Source organism: Myxine glutinosa, chromosome 12, assembly GCF_964187855.1.
Source record: "Myxine glutinosa chromosome 12, kmMyxGlut1.1, whole genome shotgun sequence".
Lineage (NCBI taxonomy): Eukaryota > Metazoa > Chordata > Myxini > Myxiniformes > Myxinidae > Myxine > Myxine glutinosa.
Window position 1 is genome coordinate 101,419,834 of NC_136272.1, and position 13,787 is coordinate 101,433,620.

General features: G+C 44.0%; 1 protein-coding gene across 1 annotated transcript in view; it reads right to left on the reverse strand.

Annotated features, from left to right (window-relative positions):
- Positions 1–13,787, reverse strand: part of SACS (sacsin molecular chaperone) — a 60,218-nt gene that overhangs the window by 16,828 nt on the left and 29,603 nt on the right. The window contains exons 6-9 of the mRNA XM_068132201.2: positions 13,150–13,261; positions 11,768–11,914; positions 3,418–4,885; positions 2,923–3,020 (exon numbers count right to left, since the gene is read on the reverse strand). Of these exons, the coding sequence (XP_067988302.2) occupies positions 2,923–3,020; positions 3,418–4,885; positions 11,768–11,914; positions 13,150–13,261 (1,825 nt within the window). The remainder of the gene's footprint in view (positions 1–2,922; positions 3,021–3,417; positions 4,886–11,767; positions 11,915–13,149; positions 13,262–13,787) is intronic.

Below are 13,787 nucleotides of genomic sequence, written 5' to 3' on the forward strand. Positions count from 1 at the left end.
GTATTGCTATCCTGTGTGAAAACAACGGGTGGTATTGCTATCCTGTGTGAAAACAACAGGGGTATTGCTATCCTGTGTGAAAACAACGGGGGTATTGCTATCCTGTTTGAAAACAACATGGGTATTGCTATCCTGTGTGAAAACAACGGTGGTATTGCTATCCTGTGTGAAAACAACGGGGGTATTGCTATCCTGTGTGAAAACAACGGTGGTATTGCTATCCTGTGTGAAAACAACGGTGGTATTGCTATCCTGTGTGAAAACAACGGGGGTATTGCTATCCTGTGTGAAAACAACGGGGGTATTGCTATCCTGTTTGAAAACAACGGGTGGTTTTGCTGTCCTGTTTGAAAACAACGGGGGTATTGTTATCCTGTTTGAAAACAACGGGTGGTATTGCTATCCTGTGTGAAAACAACGGGGGTATTGCTATCCTGTTTGAAAACAACGGGTGGTATTGCTATCCTGTTTGAAAACAACGGGGGTATTGCTATCCTGTTTGAAAACAACGGGTGGTATTGCTATCCTGTTTGAAAACAACGGGTGGTTTTGCTATCCTGTGTGAAAACAACGGGGGTATTGCTATCCTGTTTGAAAACAACGGGGGTATTGCTATCCTGTTTGAAAACAACGGGGGTATTGCTATCCTGTTTGAAAACAACGGGTGGTATTGCTATCCTGTGTGAAAACAACGGGGGTATTGCTATCCTGTTTGAAAACAACGGGGGTATTGCTATCCTGTTTGAAAACAACGGGTGGTTTTGCTGTCCTGTTTGAAAACAGCGGGTGGTTTTGCTATCCTGTTTGAAAACAGCGGGTGGTATTGCTATCCTGTTTGAAAAGGATGGGTGGTATTGCTATCCTGTTTGAAAACAACGGGTGGTTTTGCTGTCCTGTTTGAAAACAGCGGGTGGTATTGCTATCCTGTTTGAAAACAACGGGTGGTTTTGCTATCCTGTTTGAAAACAACGGGTGGTTTTGCTATCCTGTTTGAAAACAGCGGGTGGTATTGCTATCCTGTTTGAAAACAGCGGGTGGTATTGCTATCCTGTTTGAAAACAACGGGTGGTTTTGCTGTCCTGTTTGAAAACAACGGGGGTATTGCTATCCTGTTTGAAAACAACGGGGGTATTGCTATCCTGTTTGAAAACAGCGGGTGGTATTGCTATCCTGTTTGAAAACAACGGGTGGGGTGGTATTGCTATCCTGTTTGAAAAGGACGGGTGGTATTGCTATCCTGTTTGAAAACAGCAGGTGGTATTGCTATCCTGTTTGAAAACAACGGGTGGGGTGGTTTTGCTATCCTGTGTGAAAAGGACGGGTGGTATTGCTATCCTGTTTGAAAACAACGGGTGGTTTTGCTATCCTGTTTGAAAACAGCGGGTGGTTTTGCTATCCTGTTTGAAAACAACGGGTGGTTTTGCAATCCTGTTTGAAAACAACGGGTGGTTTTGCAATCCTGTTTGAAAACAACGGGTGGTTTTGCTGTCCTGTTTGAAAACAACGGGTGGTTTTGCTATCCTGTTTGAAAACAACGGGTGGTTTTGCTATCCTGTTTGAAAACAATGGGTGGTATTGCTATCCTGATTGAACAGCATGTCTGGAGACAGTTAGATATTTCTAATTAAATTTATCCTTTATTAATTATTTCGTCATTTTGCACCTGTTGTTACATTTGCCTAACGGTCATATTATATCGTGCTGCCTTCCCTTCCCATCCTCTCAGGCTGCCTTCCCTCCTCCTCCCATCATGTGGCCTTCCCTTCCTTCCCCTCGCACTGCCTTCCCTTCCCCTCCCCAAATGCTGCCTTCCCTTCCCTTCATGCTGCCTTCCCCTACCCTCATCCCTCCTTTGCTTCCACTCCCCTCATCCCCCAATCCACTCCTCACCTCATCTCCTCCCCACCCCACCCCTGCCCTCAATCCCTCACCCCCCTCTCCTGATTCCTGCCCCCCTATTCCTTTCCCCTCCTCACCTTATGCTGCCTTTGCTTCCACTCCCCTCCTCCCCCAATCTACCCTTCAACTCACCCCCTCCTCGCCTTCCTGCCGCTCGCCAACTCCCTCAAACCCCTCTTCCCTCATTCCCTTCCCGCTCCCCTCCTCCTGCCCTCTCCTCTCCCCTCCACTCGCCTCTCCCCCTCCCCTCCTGCTCCTCGCTCTGCCCCTCTCTTAATATTCCCATCAACAAAGCAATTCTGTGTTTCCTTGCAATGCCAGGTACCTTTGCTAGTTAGAAATAAAAATGTTGTGGTTATATTAGACAAATTCGTCGATCTGCGCTTAACCCATTAAGCGCATTGGGCCATGATCATAGCAGACACGTGTATGCAAATGAGTTAAACTGACCCAAATAATGAAACATAACCTTTCTTACAATGTATAATACCAGGGTAACTTATGAAAGCTTGCTTCTAATTGGTGGAGAAAAGCCGTTGACTTTTGAACAAAAAGCATTTCTGGGCTAATAACCAGTAAATCCAGCACTATATGGGTTAAGGCCAATTGGGGGGCAATATTACATTATGTCGCCTGGGGGCCCTATGATTCACTGATTGACACACACACACACACACACACACACACACACACACACACACACACACACACACACACACACACACACACACACACACAATGATACCCTCTCCCATTCAGAAACGGGCAAGACTAACAAAGTGACAATGGCAAAGCTTTGAGAACATTCTAAAAGTACTTGTTTCAGGAAAACTTTTGCACAACATCTACGTAGAAATTCCATCGCACATCAAAGCACTCATGTGTGTAGCGATTACAGTTTTGATTCGGATGGGAGTTTCATGAATAAGAGGTTTTCAAATTAACAGCGTGAGATATCCAATGAGACATTGACAGATCAAGTCAGAAAAAGCGCATACATGGGTTTCAAAGTTTGTGCCTCACCGTGCGTAAAGTTCTTCGCAAGTTCAGACAGAACAGGTTTTATTGCATCCGAAACATCGTCAGAAAGAAACTTTGCATCCATCCCAAAGAAAATGGATCTGCAACAGAGGTTACGCTTCACCCATCAATGCTGCAAATTACTACAACCATCAAACGAGCAATGCTCTCTAATCTTTAGCTCAGCTAGGCCTTGCTGTAACATTTGCAGAACAATGGGACAAAGGCCTATTAATCACAGACTTTGGGGCCAAGTATTTATGATGTACACACATTTGGAAAGGGGGTGGAGGGAGAAATTTTGAATAGATTGGAGTGAGGAAAGGGGAGGGAGTAGCCTAGGCATGAACAGAGCATATATAATAGAGTGGGGGTAGGAGAGGGTTGAGGTGTAGGGTTTAGGTATGTTGGGAGATTGTGCCATATTTGCGTCCAATTTTTTTTTTTAAACTTTGGTGCAACTTGATTATAAGCATTCATCATATGATTAAATGATACCTCGGGTGCTCCTTCGAAGGAATGTAAATCGGTTCCTTGTCCACGTCCGTCTTGTAAAAGGAACCAAAGGAGCCATTTTGTAAGGGTAGCAGTCTCAGGTCGTGAAGATCGTTGTAGTCACGATCTGTGAGGATGTACTCCAGCAGCATGTGGCATTCCTCGTCTTCTGGCTCAACCCCACTCGACCTCAATGTCTGTCTGACTAAAGCAGGAGTTACGATCGCAAGGGAACTTGTACGGGAATAGAAAGTCCAAATGGCATTGCGAACTGCGCTGTTTATGGTGGCAATGTTGAGGCCTGCTCTGGTTAGGTACTCAAGAACGCGTGCTGCACTTTCGCTGGGCAAGCAGTCTTCATGAAAGATGACCTCGTGAATTTTCATCCATCCTCCAGTCATGGAGCAGATGATCGGTTGTTGAAAGAGTTCTTCGAACAAAGGCTGCAGTAATGGCTTCCAGGAAGCGTGGACATTTTCAACAGTTGGCCAAAGCCTATAAACTGCTGAGGTGAAACTTTCCTCACACTCTGGCAATATGTTTTTGATGAACTTACAAATGAGTGCGGCATAGGCTTTCGGAATAACATGACCGACCAGCAATTCGTTCCAGAGAGCGGCTTGGTCTTTCCGTTGGTCTTTAGCCAGCCACCGAACGCCCCGCCGATTGTCCGTCAGGCCAAAGAAGCCATTGATATGGACCGGCAATCCCGTTTTGCTGTCCTCCGTTGGTGGAAGAGGCAGAAGGCAGAACGTTCTTCCAGAGAACCTGAACGTCCCTTCACAGTCGCCTTGATTTTCTATGTCGAGTGGAACGGCGACGCCGACCAATGGAGGAAAATTAAGCTCATCCGCCAGTAAGTCAACCTCACGACAAATTCCTCTGCCTGCGATGCCATTGGTCACGAGCCAAGATTGAGAGGTGGACAAGCTTTCTTGAGGCAAGTCTTTCTGGATGGTTATGTCAATCGCAAACGTTATTGTTTGCATTGTGGAATTTTCTTTCCTTTCACAATAGGAGCGAATTGCTTTTTCCAAAGTTTCCACATTTTCCGATTCATCCCTCACACTCGCGCTCACACTGAAGAGCATCGTCTCGGTACCATTTTGTTCCCGTATGTGCAAGGAGACTTTTTTGACGTTTTTCAGGAATAGCAGGACGGTGTCTGCATCAGCAATGAAAGAGTGAAACAGCTCCATCACTTCCTCCTTGCTATACAAGTTGCTGCTCAACTGCGACGGGGATTTTCGAAGGGGGAACCGGAATATTGTGCCAGGAAAGTGTCCCGAACCGAGCACAGTCTCGTTGTTTCCAAACAGGCCCATGTATGGGCTGAACTGATCGTGGAGCTTCTGTATTTCCTCACAGTCGTCGAGCAAGTGCCAGCTCCTCCCAGTCTCCCTGGCTCCAAATACGGCCTCATGGGGATCCAGAATTCCAATCTGCTCGCCACTGAGAATACTGGGAAGATCTGAAGAAAACCGATAATGGGCAGTGTGATAGATCGTTCCATGGTTTATTTTCCTGATTAAACTATCCAAATCTGAATTTTAAATCATGCTGAGCTTCCATTGGCTCACATAAAACATTTATCAAATAAAGGAATGCAGTTAGGAAACAATCATTGTGCTCAGACTGTGTGTTACGGCCTCCGGCAACACCAACCAAGCCTCTGTTGAAGGTCACTCAGTGACCGAAACGTCAGACCCGGGTCTCGTTGGTAGACAAAGCTACCTCGATTGGCGGCCATTAATTTCTGTTAGGATTATTGGACAAAGAAGACTACTTACAGTTCATTACTCAATCAAATAGAAGCATACATGTAAGATAATGAATTTATTGTCATTTAATTGTCACCATGGACACGTTCGGAAAAGTTTGAACCAAATGTACATTATTTGCGTTGGCCAGTAGAGCTAATATGGACTCGTCTTTGTGTAGTTACAGGACCAACTAAAGGAGAACTTAGGCTAACTTGCATTTTCAAACAGTTTATGTAATTTTTCAATGTTGAATAAAAAGAGTGACGCTTACTGACTCTGAGCAATGCATTACAGTTTAATACTTCCCATAGGTTTCATCTATCTATAATTCCAGTAATCTCTGTGTGTCTGTGTGTCTGTGTGTCTGTGTGTCTGTGACCGCTGTTTCTCGACAACCACGGGTCCGATATACTTGAAACTTGCCAGGTATATTGCTGGGGACCCGAGGATGTGCCTTTTCAAGGTTTGTAATTAATCGGACAAGTACTTACCGAGCTATGTCCAAAAAACGCTTCAACCAATCAGAGAGCAGCGAGCTATCACGTGTGCCGAACCGTTAATGCAATGCAAGCGTTAATGCGTTAATGCAAGGCTTTTCTTTTTTTCCCTCTTCTCTTTCTACTTTTCCTTGCGATTAAATTGCAAACAGCCAAAATACGTTGGCGCTAATTGAATAATTGGCCATTAACACTAAAATAATCGTAACTGCGATATGCCAACTTCCGGACAGTGAAGCCTTCCCTGTTGTTGTTGTTTGCAGCAGCTGTTTGCAGCAAGGCAAGGCTTTTCTTTTTTTCCCTCTTCTCTTTCTACTTTGCCTTGCGATTAAATTGCAAAAAGCCAAAATACGTTGGCGCTAATTGAATAATTGGGCATTCACGTTGGAAAACTATGTTGCCGTTAAACTATGTTTTAAAACGAATTCAAACTGCGATTAAATTAAAACGATTCATCGTAACTGCGACGATTTGCGAACTTCCGGTCCGGCAGCCAATCACAGAACGCTTTGTTGCGTAGGCGTGGCCGATGTGAGAACGAGCGGAGCTGAGCGCGTTACGAGCTGACCGCCATTACGTTACGGTTCGTAATTCGATTTCTTCCGGAGAAAATAATAATTTCTCGATTTCATATGCGCATTATTTCTCCCAATTCAGTCAGAGCGAAGGGCGGAAGCGAAGAGCGTTGTTTTTTTTGTTTACGGGCGTACGGGCGGGGTAGAGCGTACGGGTAGCGTTTTTTTTTTTTTTGGCAAGGAACGGGCACCCACGTACGGGCAATGCCCTAGAAACTTGCTTGAATACTTGAAAACTTGAATACTTGAAACTTGCCAGGTATATTGCTGGGGACCCGAGGATGTGCCTTTTCAAGGTTTGTAATTAATCGGACAAGTACTTACCGAGCTATGTCCAAAAAACGCTTCAACCAATCAGAGAGCAGCGAGCTATCACGTGTGCCGAACGTGGCGATCAGACTCTGCCTCGGACGGCACATTTGACAGCGTATTCATTTATTTCACGTTGGAAAACTATGTTGCCGTTAAACTATGTTTTAAAACGAATTCAAACTGCGATTAAATTAAAACGATTCATCGTAACTGCGATTTGCGAACTTCCGGACAGTGACGACTTATCTTCCGGCAGCCAATCACAGAACGCTTTGTTGCGTAGGCGTGGCCGATGTGAGACGAGCGGAGCTGAGCGCGTTACGAGCTGACCGCCATTACGGTACGTAATTCGATTTCTTATGCGCATTATTTCTCCCAATTCAGTCAGAGCGAAGGGCGGAAGCGAAGAGCGTTGTTTTTTTTGTTTACGGGCGTACGGGCGGGGTAGAGCGTACGGGTAGCGTTTTTTTTTTTTTTTGGCAAGGAACGGGCACCCACGTACGGGCAATGCCCTAGTACAAAAGAATAATGACATGAGATGTAGTTCATAATCTGATAGGGGCCCACAAGCATTACATATATATATATATATATATATATGTATATAAAACTATCTGGGGTACCTGGCTTTGTCCGATGCTGTTCTAATACTGTTGGCATTGAAGAAATCAAATTTTGTTGTTTTTTTTCAAAGTTTTTTGTGATGGCCTAAAACGCTTCCCTGTGGACCCACAAAGGAATGGGGTCAGGGATCATTTAAATTACCTTGCACATAATTACAAAGGCTTAGGCGTTATAGAGCAATAAAAAAAAGAATCCCCCAAAAAATTAAAACGTTGTTTTTTACAAAATGTCCAAAAAAATGTTTTGCCTGAAACAAACATTCCCTGCACGCACTGACAAATCTCTGAAAATTTGACGAACTTCCCTGGTGATAAAAATGGCGACAAACAGACAGACACATGCAGACACATACACACATGCAGACACAGGCACACAGACACATACACACATGCAGACACAGATACACATACATACACACACGCAAACACATACACACACACACACACACACACACACACACACACACACACCTAACTTTTGTATAGATGGCGAAACTATATGCCTCCAATCCCTCTCCTTCCTTCCTTCCTTATTCCCAATAATTTCCTGAAATACGAGACTTGCCTCCAGTCACTTTGCTGACGGGTTTAAGAAAAAGACAGCATCCTGTATTTGACAAACATTTTGCATGTCTGTCTGTGAGTGTCAATGAGGATGTAGAATAAAGTAAAACACCCAAAACAGGATATTTTATAACATGTAATTGTTATTGTGGTGGCTGTGGTTGTTGTTTGTGTACTACTTCCATGTACTTATATATATATATATTTTCGACTGCTTTGAGAAATATTACTACATTTACTTTTTGTATGCTATATATAGTAATATTTCTCAAAGCAATCGAAAATATATATATATAAGTACATGGAAGTAGTACACAAACAACAACCACAGCCACCACAATAACAATTACATGTTATAAAATATCCTGTTTTGGGTGTTTTACTTTATTTTTTTTTCATGCTTGGCGTCAGGAAGGGTTGCCTCAAAAACATTGAAAAAAACATTGCCTCAAAAAGAGAACCATGACAATTACAACTACATATGGGCAGGGTACAGCCCGAAGTGGAGATCGGTTTCTGAGGTTTCGGACATGGAATGTAGGGACAATGACAAGGACATCAGCAGAAGTGGTGGAAGTATTGATCAGAAGAAGAGTGGACATATGTTGTGTGCAAGAGACGAGATGGAAAGGAAGTGGTGTGAGAATGGTGAAGGGTAGGCAGGGACAGAAATACAAGTTTGTGTGGCAAGGGTGCCCGGAGGGCGTGGATGGTGTTGGTGTCCTGTTTTCTGAGGAGCTTGTAGACAGTGTGGTGAGTGTGACTAGAGTGAGTGATAGGTTGATGATGGTGAAAATGATGATTGGAAAGGTCTTGGTGAACGTCATCTCGGGATATGCTCCGCAGGTTGGTCGGAGTGATGAAGAGAAGGACAAGTTCTGGTGTGCGATAGAGAAGCTGATGGAAAACGTGAAAGATGAGGAAGTTGTTGTGGTAGGAGGAGACCTAAATGGACATGTGGGAAGGAGTATGGACGGTTTTGAGGGAGTTCATGGGGGTTACGGATATGGTGTGAGAAATGGAGAAGGTGAAAGGATTTTGGAGTTTGCTGATGGAGCTGATTTGTTGATTTGTAATACTCAGTTCCAGAAAGAGGATAATAAGCTTGTTACATACACGTCAGGTGGGTCGACGACAACCGTTGACTACCTGATGGTGCGTAGGCGAGATAGGGGGCACCTCCGGGACACAAAGGTGATCCCGGGGAGGAGGCTGTTTCACAACACCACTTGGTTGTCTGCGACATGAGGGTGAAAGGTGCAAGGAGAGCTCGACGGGTGAAGTACCAACTGAGAATGAAGGTGCGGAGGTTGAAAGAGGTGACAGTAAGGGAGGCATTAAAAGAGAGGCTGAGTATGGTAGAGGATGATGTGGTTGGATGTCAATGAAAGATAGTCTGTTGGGAGCCATTGGTGAGGTATGTGGATGGACAAAAGGACCACCGGGGCACTCGGAAACATGGTGGTGGGATGATGAAGTTGGAAAGAGGATTGACGAGAAGAGGAAGAAGTTCAAGGAGTGGCAGAAGGCGAGGGGTACGGGAGCAGAAAAAGCAGAGCATGAAAGTTATAAGGCAGCCAAGAAGGCTGCAAAGAAAAAGGTAGCAAAGGCGCAGGAGGCATGTCGGAAAATGTTCGGAGAACGCTTGGATTCGGAAGAAGGTCAGAGAGCGGTATTCAGGATTGCAAAGCAGATAGCGAAAGAGAGGTGTGATGTGATGGGGGTGAGTTGCTTGAAGGATGAAGTGGGACAAATCGTTGTGGACCCAGATGGAATTAAAGGAAGATGGAAAAGATATATGGAAATGCTGTTGAATACAGAGAATGAATGGGATGGCAACATAGAGAGTAACCCAGTTTTAGGACCGGCATAGAAGATAACTGAGAAGGAAGTTGAGGAAGCGATAAAAGCAATGAAGAGTAGAAAAGCGGGAGGGCCGATGGGAGTTGTGGGAGATATGTTGAAGGCAGCGGGAAATTGGGGTGTGAAGAGAATGACAGAGATCTGCAATCTGGTGGTGAAAGAAGGCCGCATTCCAGTGGATTGGGAACTGAGTACACTCGTCCCTCGTCCCTCTATACAAGGGGAAAGGTGACCCTCTGGAGTGTGGCTCGTACCGAGCGATAAAGTTATTGGAGCATGGAATGAAGGTATTGGAAAGGGTGTTGGAGAGGAGGATAAGGAAGAAGGTGAAAGTCGACAAAATGCAGTTTGGATTTATGCCAGGAAGAGGAACGACAGACGCACTCTTTATTGTGAGGCAGTTGCAGGAGAAGTACATGGAGAAGAGGAAGAAGTTGTTTCTTGGGTTTGTTGATCTGGAGAAAACATTTGATTGGGTTCCACACAAAGTATTGACATGGGCATTGAGGAAGTTAGGAGTGGAGGAATGGTTGATCAGAGTAGTGATGGCAATGTACAAAAGAGCGCACACAGCTGTAAGGACGAAGGACGGGAACAGTGGTGAGTTTGAGGTGAAGGTGGGAGTGTATCAGGGGTCGGTACTAAGTCCACTACTATTTGTAGCTGTGATGGAGGTGCTGGCTCAGAACGTAAAGGAGGGTTTACCGTGGGAGTTGTTGTATACAGATGATCTGGTGTTGATTGCGTTAAGTATGGATGGACTGAAGGAAAAGATGAACAAGTGGAAGGAATGTGTGGAGACAAAAGGTCTGAAGGTGAATATCGGTAAGACGAAGGTGATGGCAAGTGGTAAAGCATGTGGTGAGGTGGAAAGAACTGGGAAGTGGCCCTGTGCTGTGTGTAGGAAGGGTGTCGGAGTGAACTCCATTCAATGTACAATGTGCGCTGAGTGGGTTCATCAAAAGTGCAGTGGTCTGAGAGGGTCATTAACCAGTGTGGCAGCTACATTCAAATGTAAGGTGTGCACAGAGGGAGCTGCACATGGAGGAAATGTTGAGTTGGATCTTGGAGACGGCGTGAAGCTGGAAGGTGTGAAAACATTTTGCTACCTCGGAGACATGCTGAATGGAGAAGGTGGATCAGACTCGGCAACGGTTGCTCGAGTGAGATGTGCATGGAAGAAGTTTCAGGAACTGAGTGGCGTGCTGATGAGGAGGGGAGTGTCGTTGAAGCTGAAGGGAAAGGTGTATGCTGCATGTGTGAGAAGTGTTATGATTTATGGGAGCGAGACATGGGTGATGAACGTACAGCAGCAACGAAGGCTGGAAAGGGTGGAAATGCGAATGGTTCGGTTGATGTGCGGAGTATCGTTGAGAGAGAGGAAGACAAATGATGAATTGTGAAAGATGATATGAATAGAGCCTGTGATTGATGCTGTGAAGAGGAACAGGTTGAGATGGTTTGGTCATGTGTTGAGGAAGGATGAAAGTGACTGGTTGAGAAGAGTGATGGAAATGAATGTAGAAGGAAGTAGAGGACGGGGAAGACCGAGAAAGACTTGGCTAAAGATGGTGGAAGAACTAATGCGGGCAAAGGGGTTAACAAGGGGAGATGCAGAAAATAGGGCAAAATGGAGAAGATTGTCATGGCGACCGCAAGGCTAACCCCCGCTCCAGCAGGGAAAATGGCTTTAAAATGCATGTTGTTGTTGTTGTTGTTACTTTTTGTATGCTCCTTCCATGGCTTTGTAAAGTGTTCCTGCTGTGTTACAATTTAATAAATGTTACCGTTGGAACCACTGCATTAAGCACTTATTAACGCTTCTTCTTCCTCAATCACGGAAACACAGGATTTTAAAGCAGGCATGTTTGTGATTAAAGGAACAAATTTTGTTCCCAGTAAATAAATTATTAGGTTTCCAACCAAGTAAATTGATTATTACCTTTCCAACCAAGTAAATTGATTATTACCTTTCCAGCAGTAACAATTGCATTATTCTACGACAGTAGAAACGTTGTATAAGAAAGCATTACGGACAGAGAAACTCGGCTCCTTTTATGTCACAAACATAGATAAGTACGGTATGTTTGATGTCGGTTTTACATAACTAACATTTTTCATCAGCATGAACAGGGCATTAGGTAATTTTTTCATACCTGTGACATGATACACAGAGTTGAACCCCAGTCCAAATCTGCCAACTTTGAGCGGATCATCCTTCTTCTGGCTCCGTGCTGTTTCCTGAATGCCTTTCCAGTCACATTCCATAAACACGGCGTTGTTGTAGGAATACAGTGCAGGGCCTGTGGGATACAATAACTTTGAGGCCTACATCAACATTATAAACAATAATAATACAGTGTGATCTCTCATCGTTGGTTGGTCTTCGTGAAGCCATTGTAGACGTTATAGAACAGGAAATCTCCTATTGATGTCAGGTGGCCAATCTTACAATCGAAACATAGAAGAACTTTGGCCTGGGTTCCATACCAAAAGGCCTACTCTTGTAATAAAAACTACACCAGGAGTTTTTGATGTATACAAATGGCAAGTTGGACAGCCAGCTTAACATCCTCTTTAGAGGGTAACATGCTTCACAATGTGGCTCCCATTGCAGGCGGAGTGCACTCGGTGAAGGTCGTAGACAACATATTACGATATAGCCCTGAGACCGGCACAGTAAATGATTTTAACATATTAGTCACGGTTCATGCGAAAGCCAACTAACCATAAAAGTAGGATTGCAAGAGATAAATAAGTTTGCAAACACACAGAAGTTTTTCCCCTGGAGCTGGTGGAAAAGGACAGATAGTTTCAAACACTTACAACTGAAACATCTCCTTGGTTTGACTCGGTTGGTGCTCCCATCTGAGTATATGGCCTCACATGGCTCATTAAACTGAGACACCTGGGTTCAAATCCCTTGTGATGTGTTGATTCATCCAATGTCTACCAATGTCACTGTAATTCATGTAAACTGTAATTCATTGTGCATGCGTATAATTTAATGACTGGTCGAATTTGGTAGCGCATATTGCAACGGATATCCTCATGATTCTACACGTCGCAGCTGATGACCACACTGTGGTCATTTTTCTCTTGTTTCAAATAATGCACCATTTCTGCAATAATGCAATAATGCCCAAATAATGCAATAATGCAAATAATGCAATAATGCCCAAAGCCCTCTCCCTCCCACAGTTCTCTCGATGTCTCCATGTCTCTCGGTCCCTGCTCTCAAATGTTGTGTTTGTGTCCTTCCCCCTCTCTCTCCCCATCTTGTCTACCGCTCCCGATGTTATTTGTTTTGTGTGTCGGTTTGTCTTTCTGTGTGATTAATGTTCGCTCTTTCACGAGCCTCGATCTTGTATACAAAAAAAAAAAAAAAAAAAAAAAAAAAAACGTATGCCAATGTCCTTGTCCGCCATGTGATATGTGTACAAGCTCATTGATGAACCTTAGATCACTGATTAACAAAAACAATTCTTTCTACAATTACTAAAACATTACTTATTCGACTTTAAAACCAAAATAATACCTTGGAATTTTGCCAGCTCCTTACACCAGAGAGAGTCTGTTCCGTGAGAGCACTCATCATACAGGAATTTCACATCACTTGCACCAGCATCCTCAGCATTTTGAACAAGTTCCTAAAAACAGCAAAGACGGGGGTCGGAGGAAAGAAACATAATCATAATCAACACCTTAAACTACAGGAAAGTTCTCATTCTGGGAATTCTTTGTATTACAGCTGTTAATGATTCAGAGAGAACCAAGTGGCCATATCAGGACTTATTGGTTTAAGGTGGTTCCTCTTCCAAACATTGCTCTCAGGATTACATTGAATGATGAGATAAAACACATATTTTTAAACGAGTGAAAAAAACTCGGTTTGTGGGCATTGCCAACACGCAACAGTAATCGGCCAATCAGCTGCTGCTGCTGAGATCACGTGATCGCCATGATTGCGAGCTAAATATGTCACCAATAGCAGAATCTGTGATTATAACAAGTTTTCTTTCTTTGGCCTGAATTATACAAATTGCTGATGTAACCTTTCCAACCCCCCTGCCTCCTGAACCCCACCTCAAATTTCCTCTAATTTATTTGCGGTTTTTTTTCTTTCTTTTGTATACTTGGTCAAGGCTCATGTAAGAGCTAACACATAGAACATAT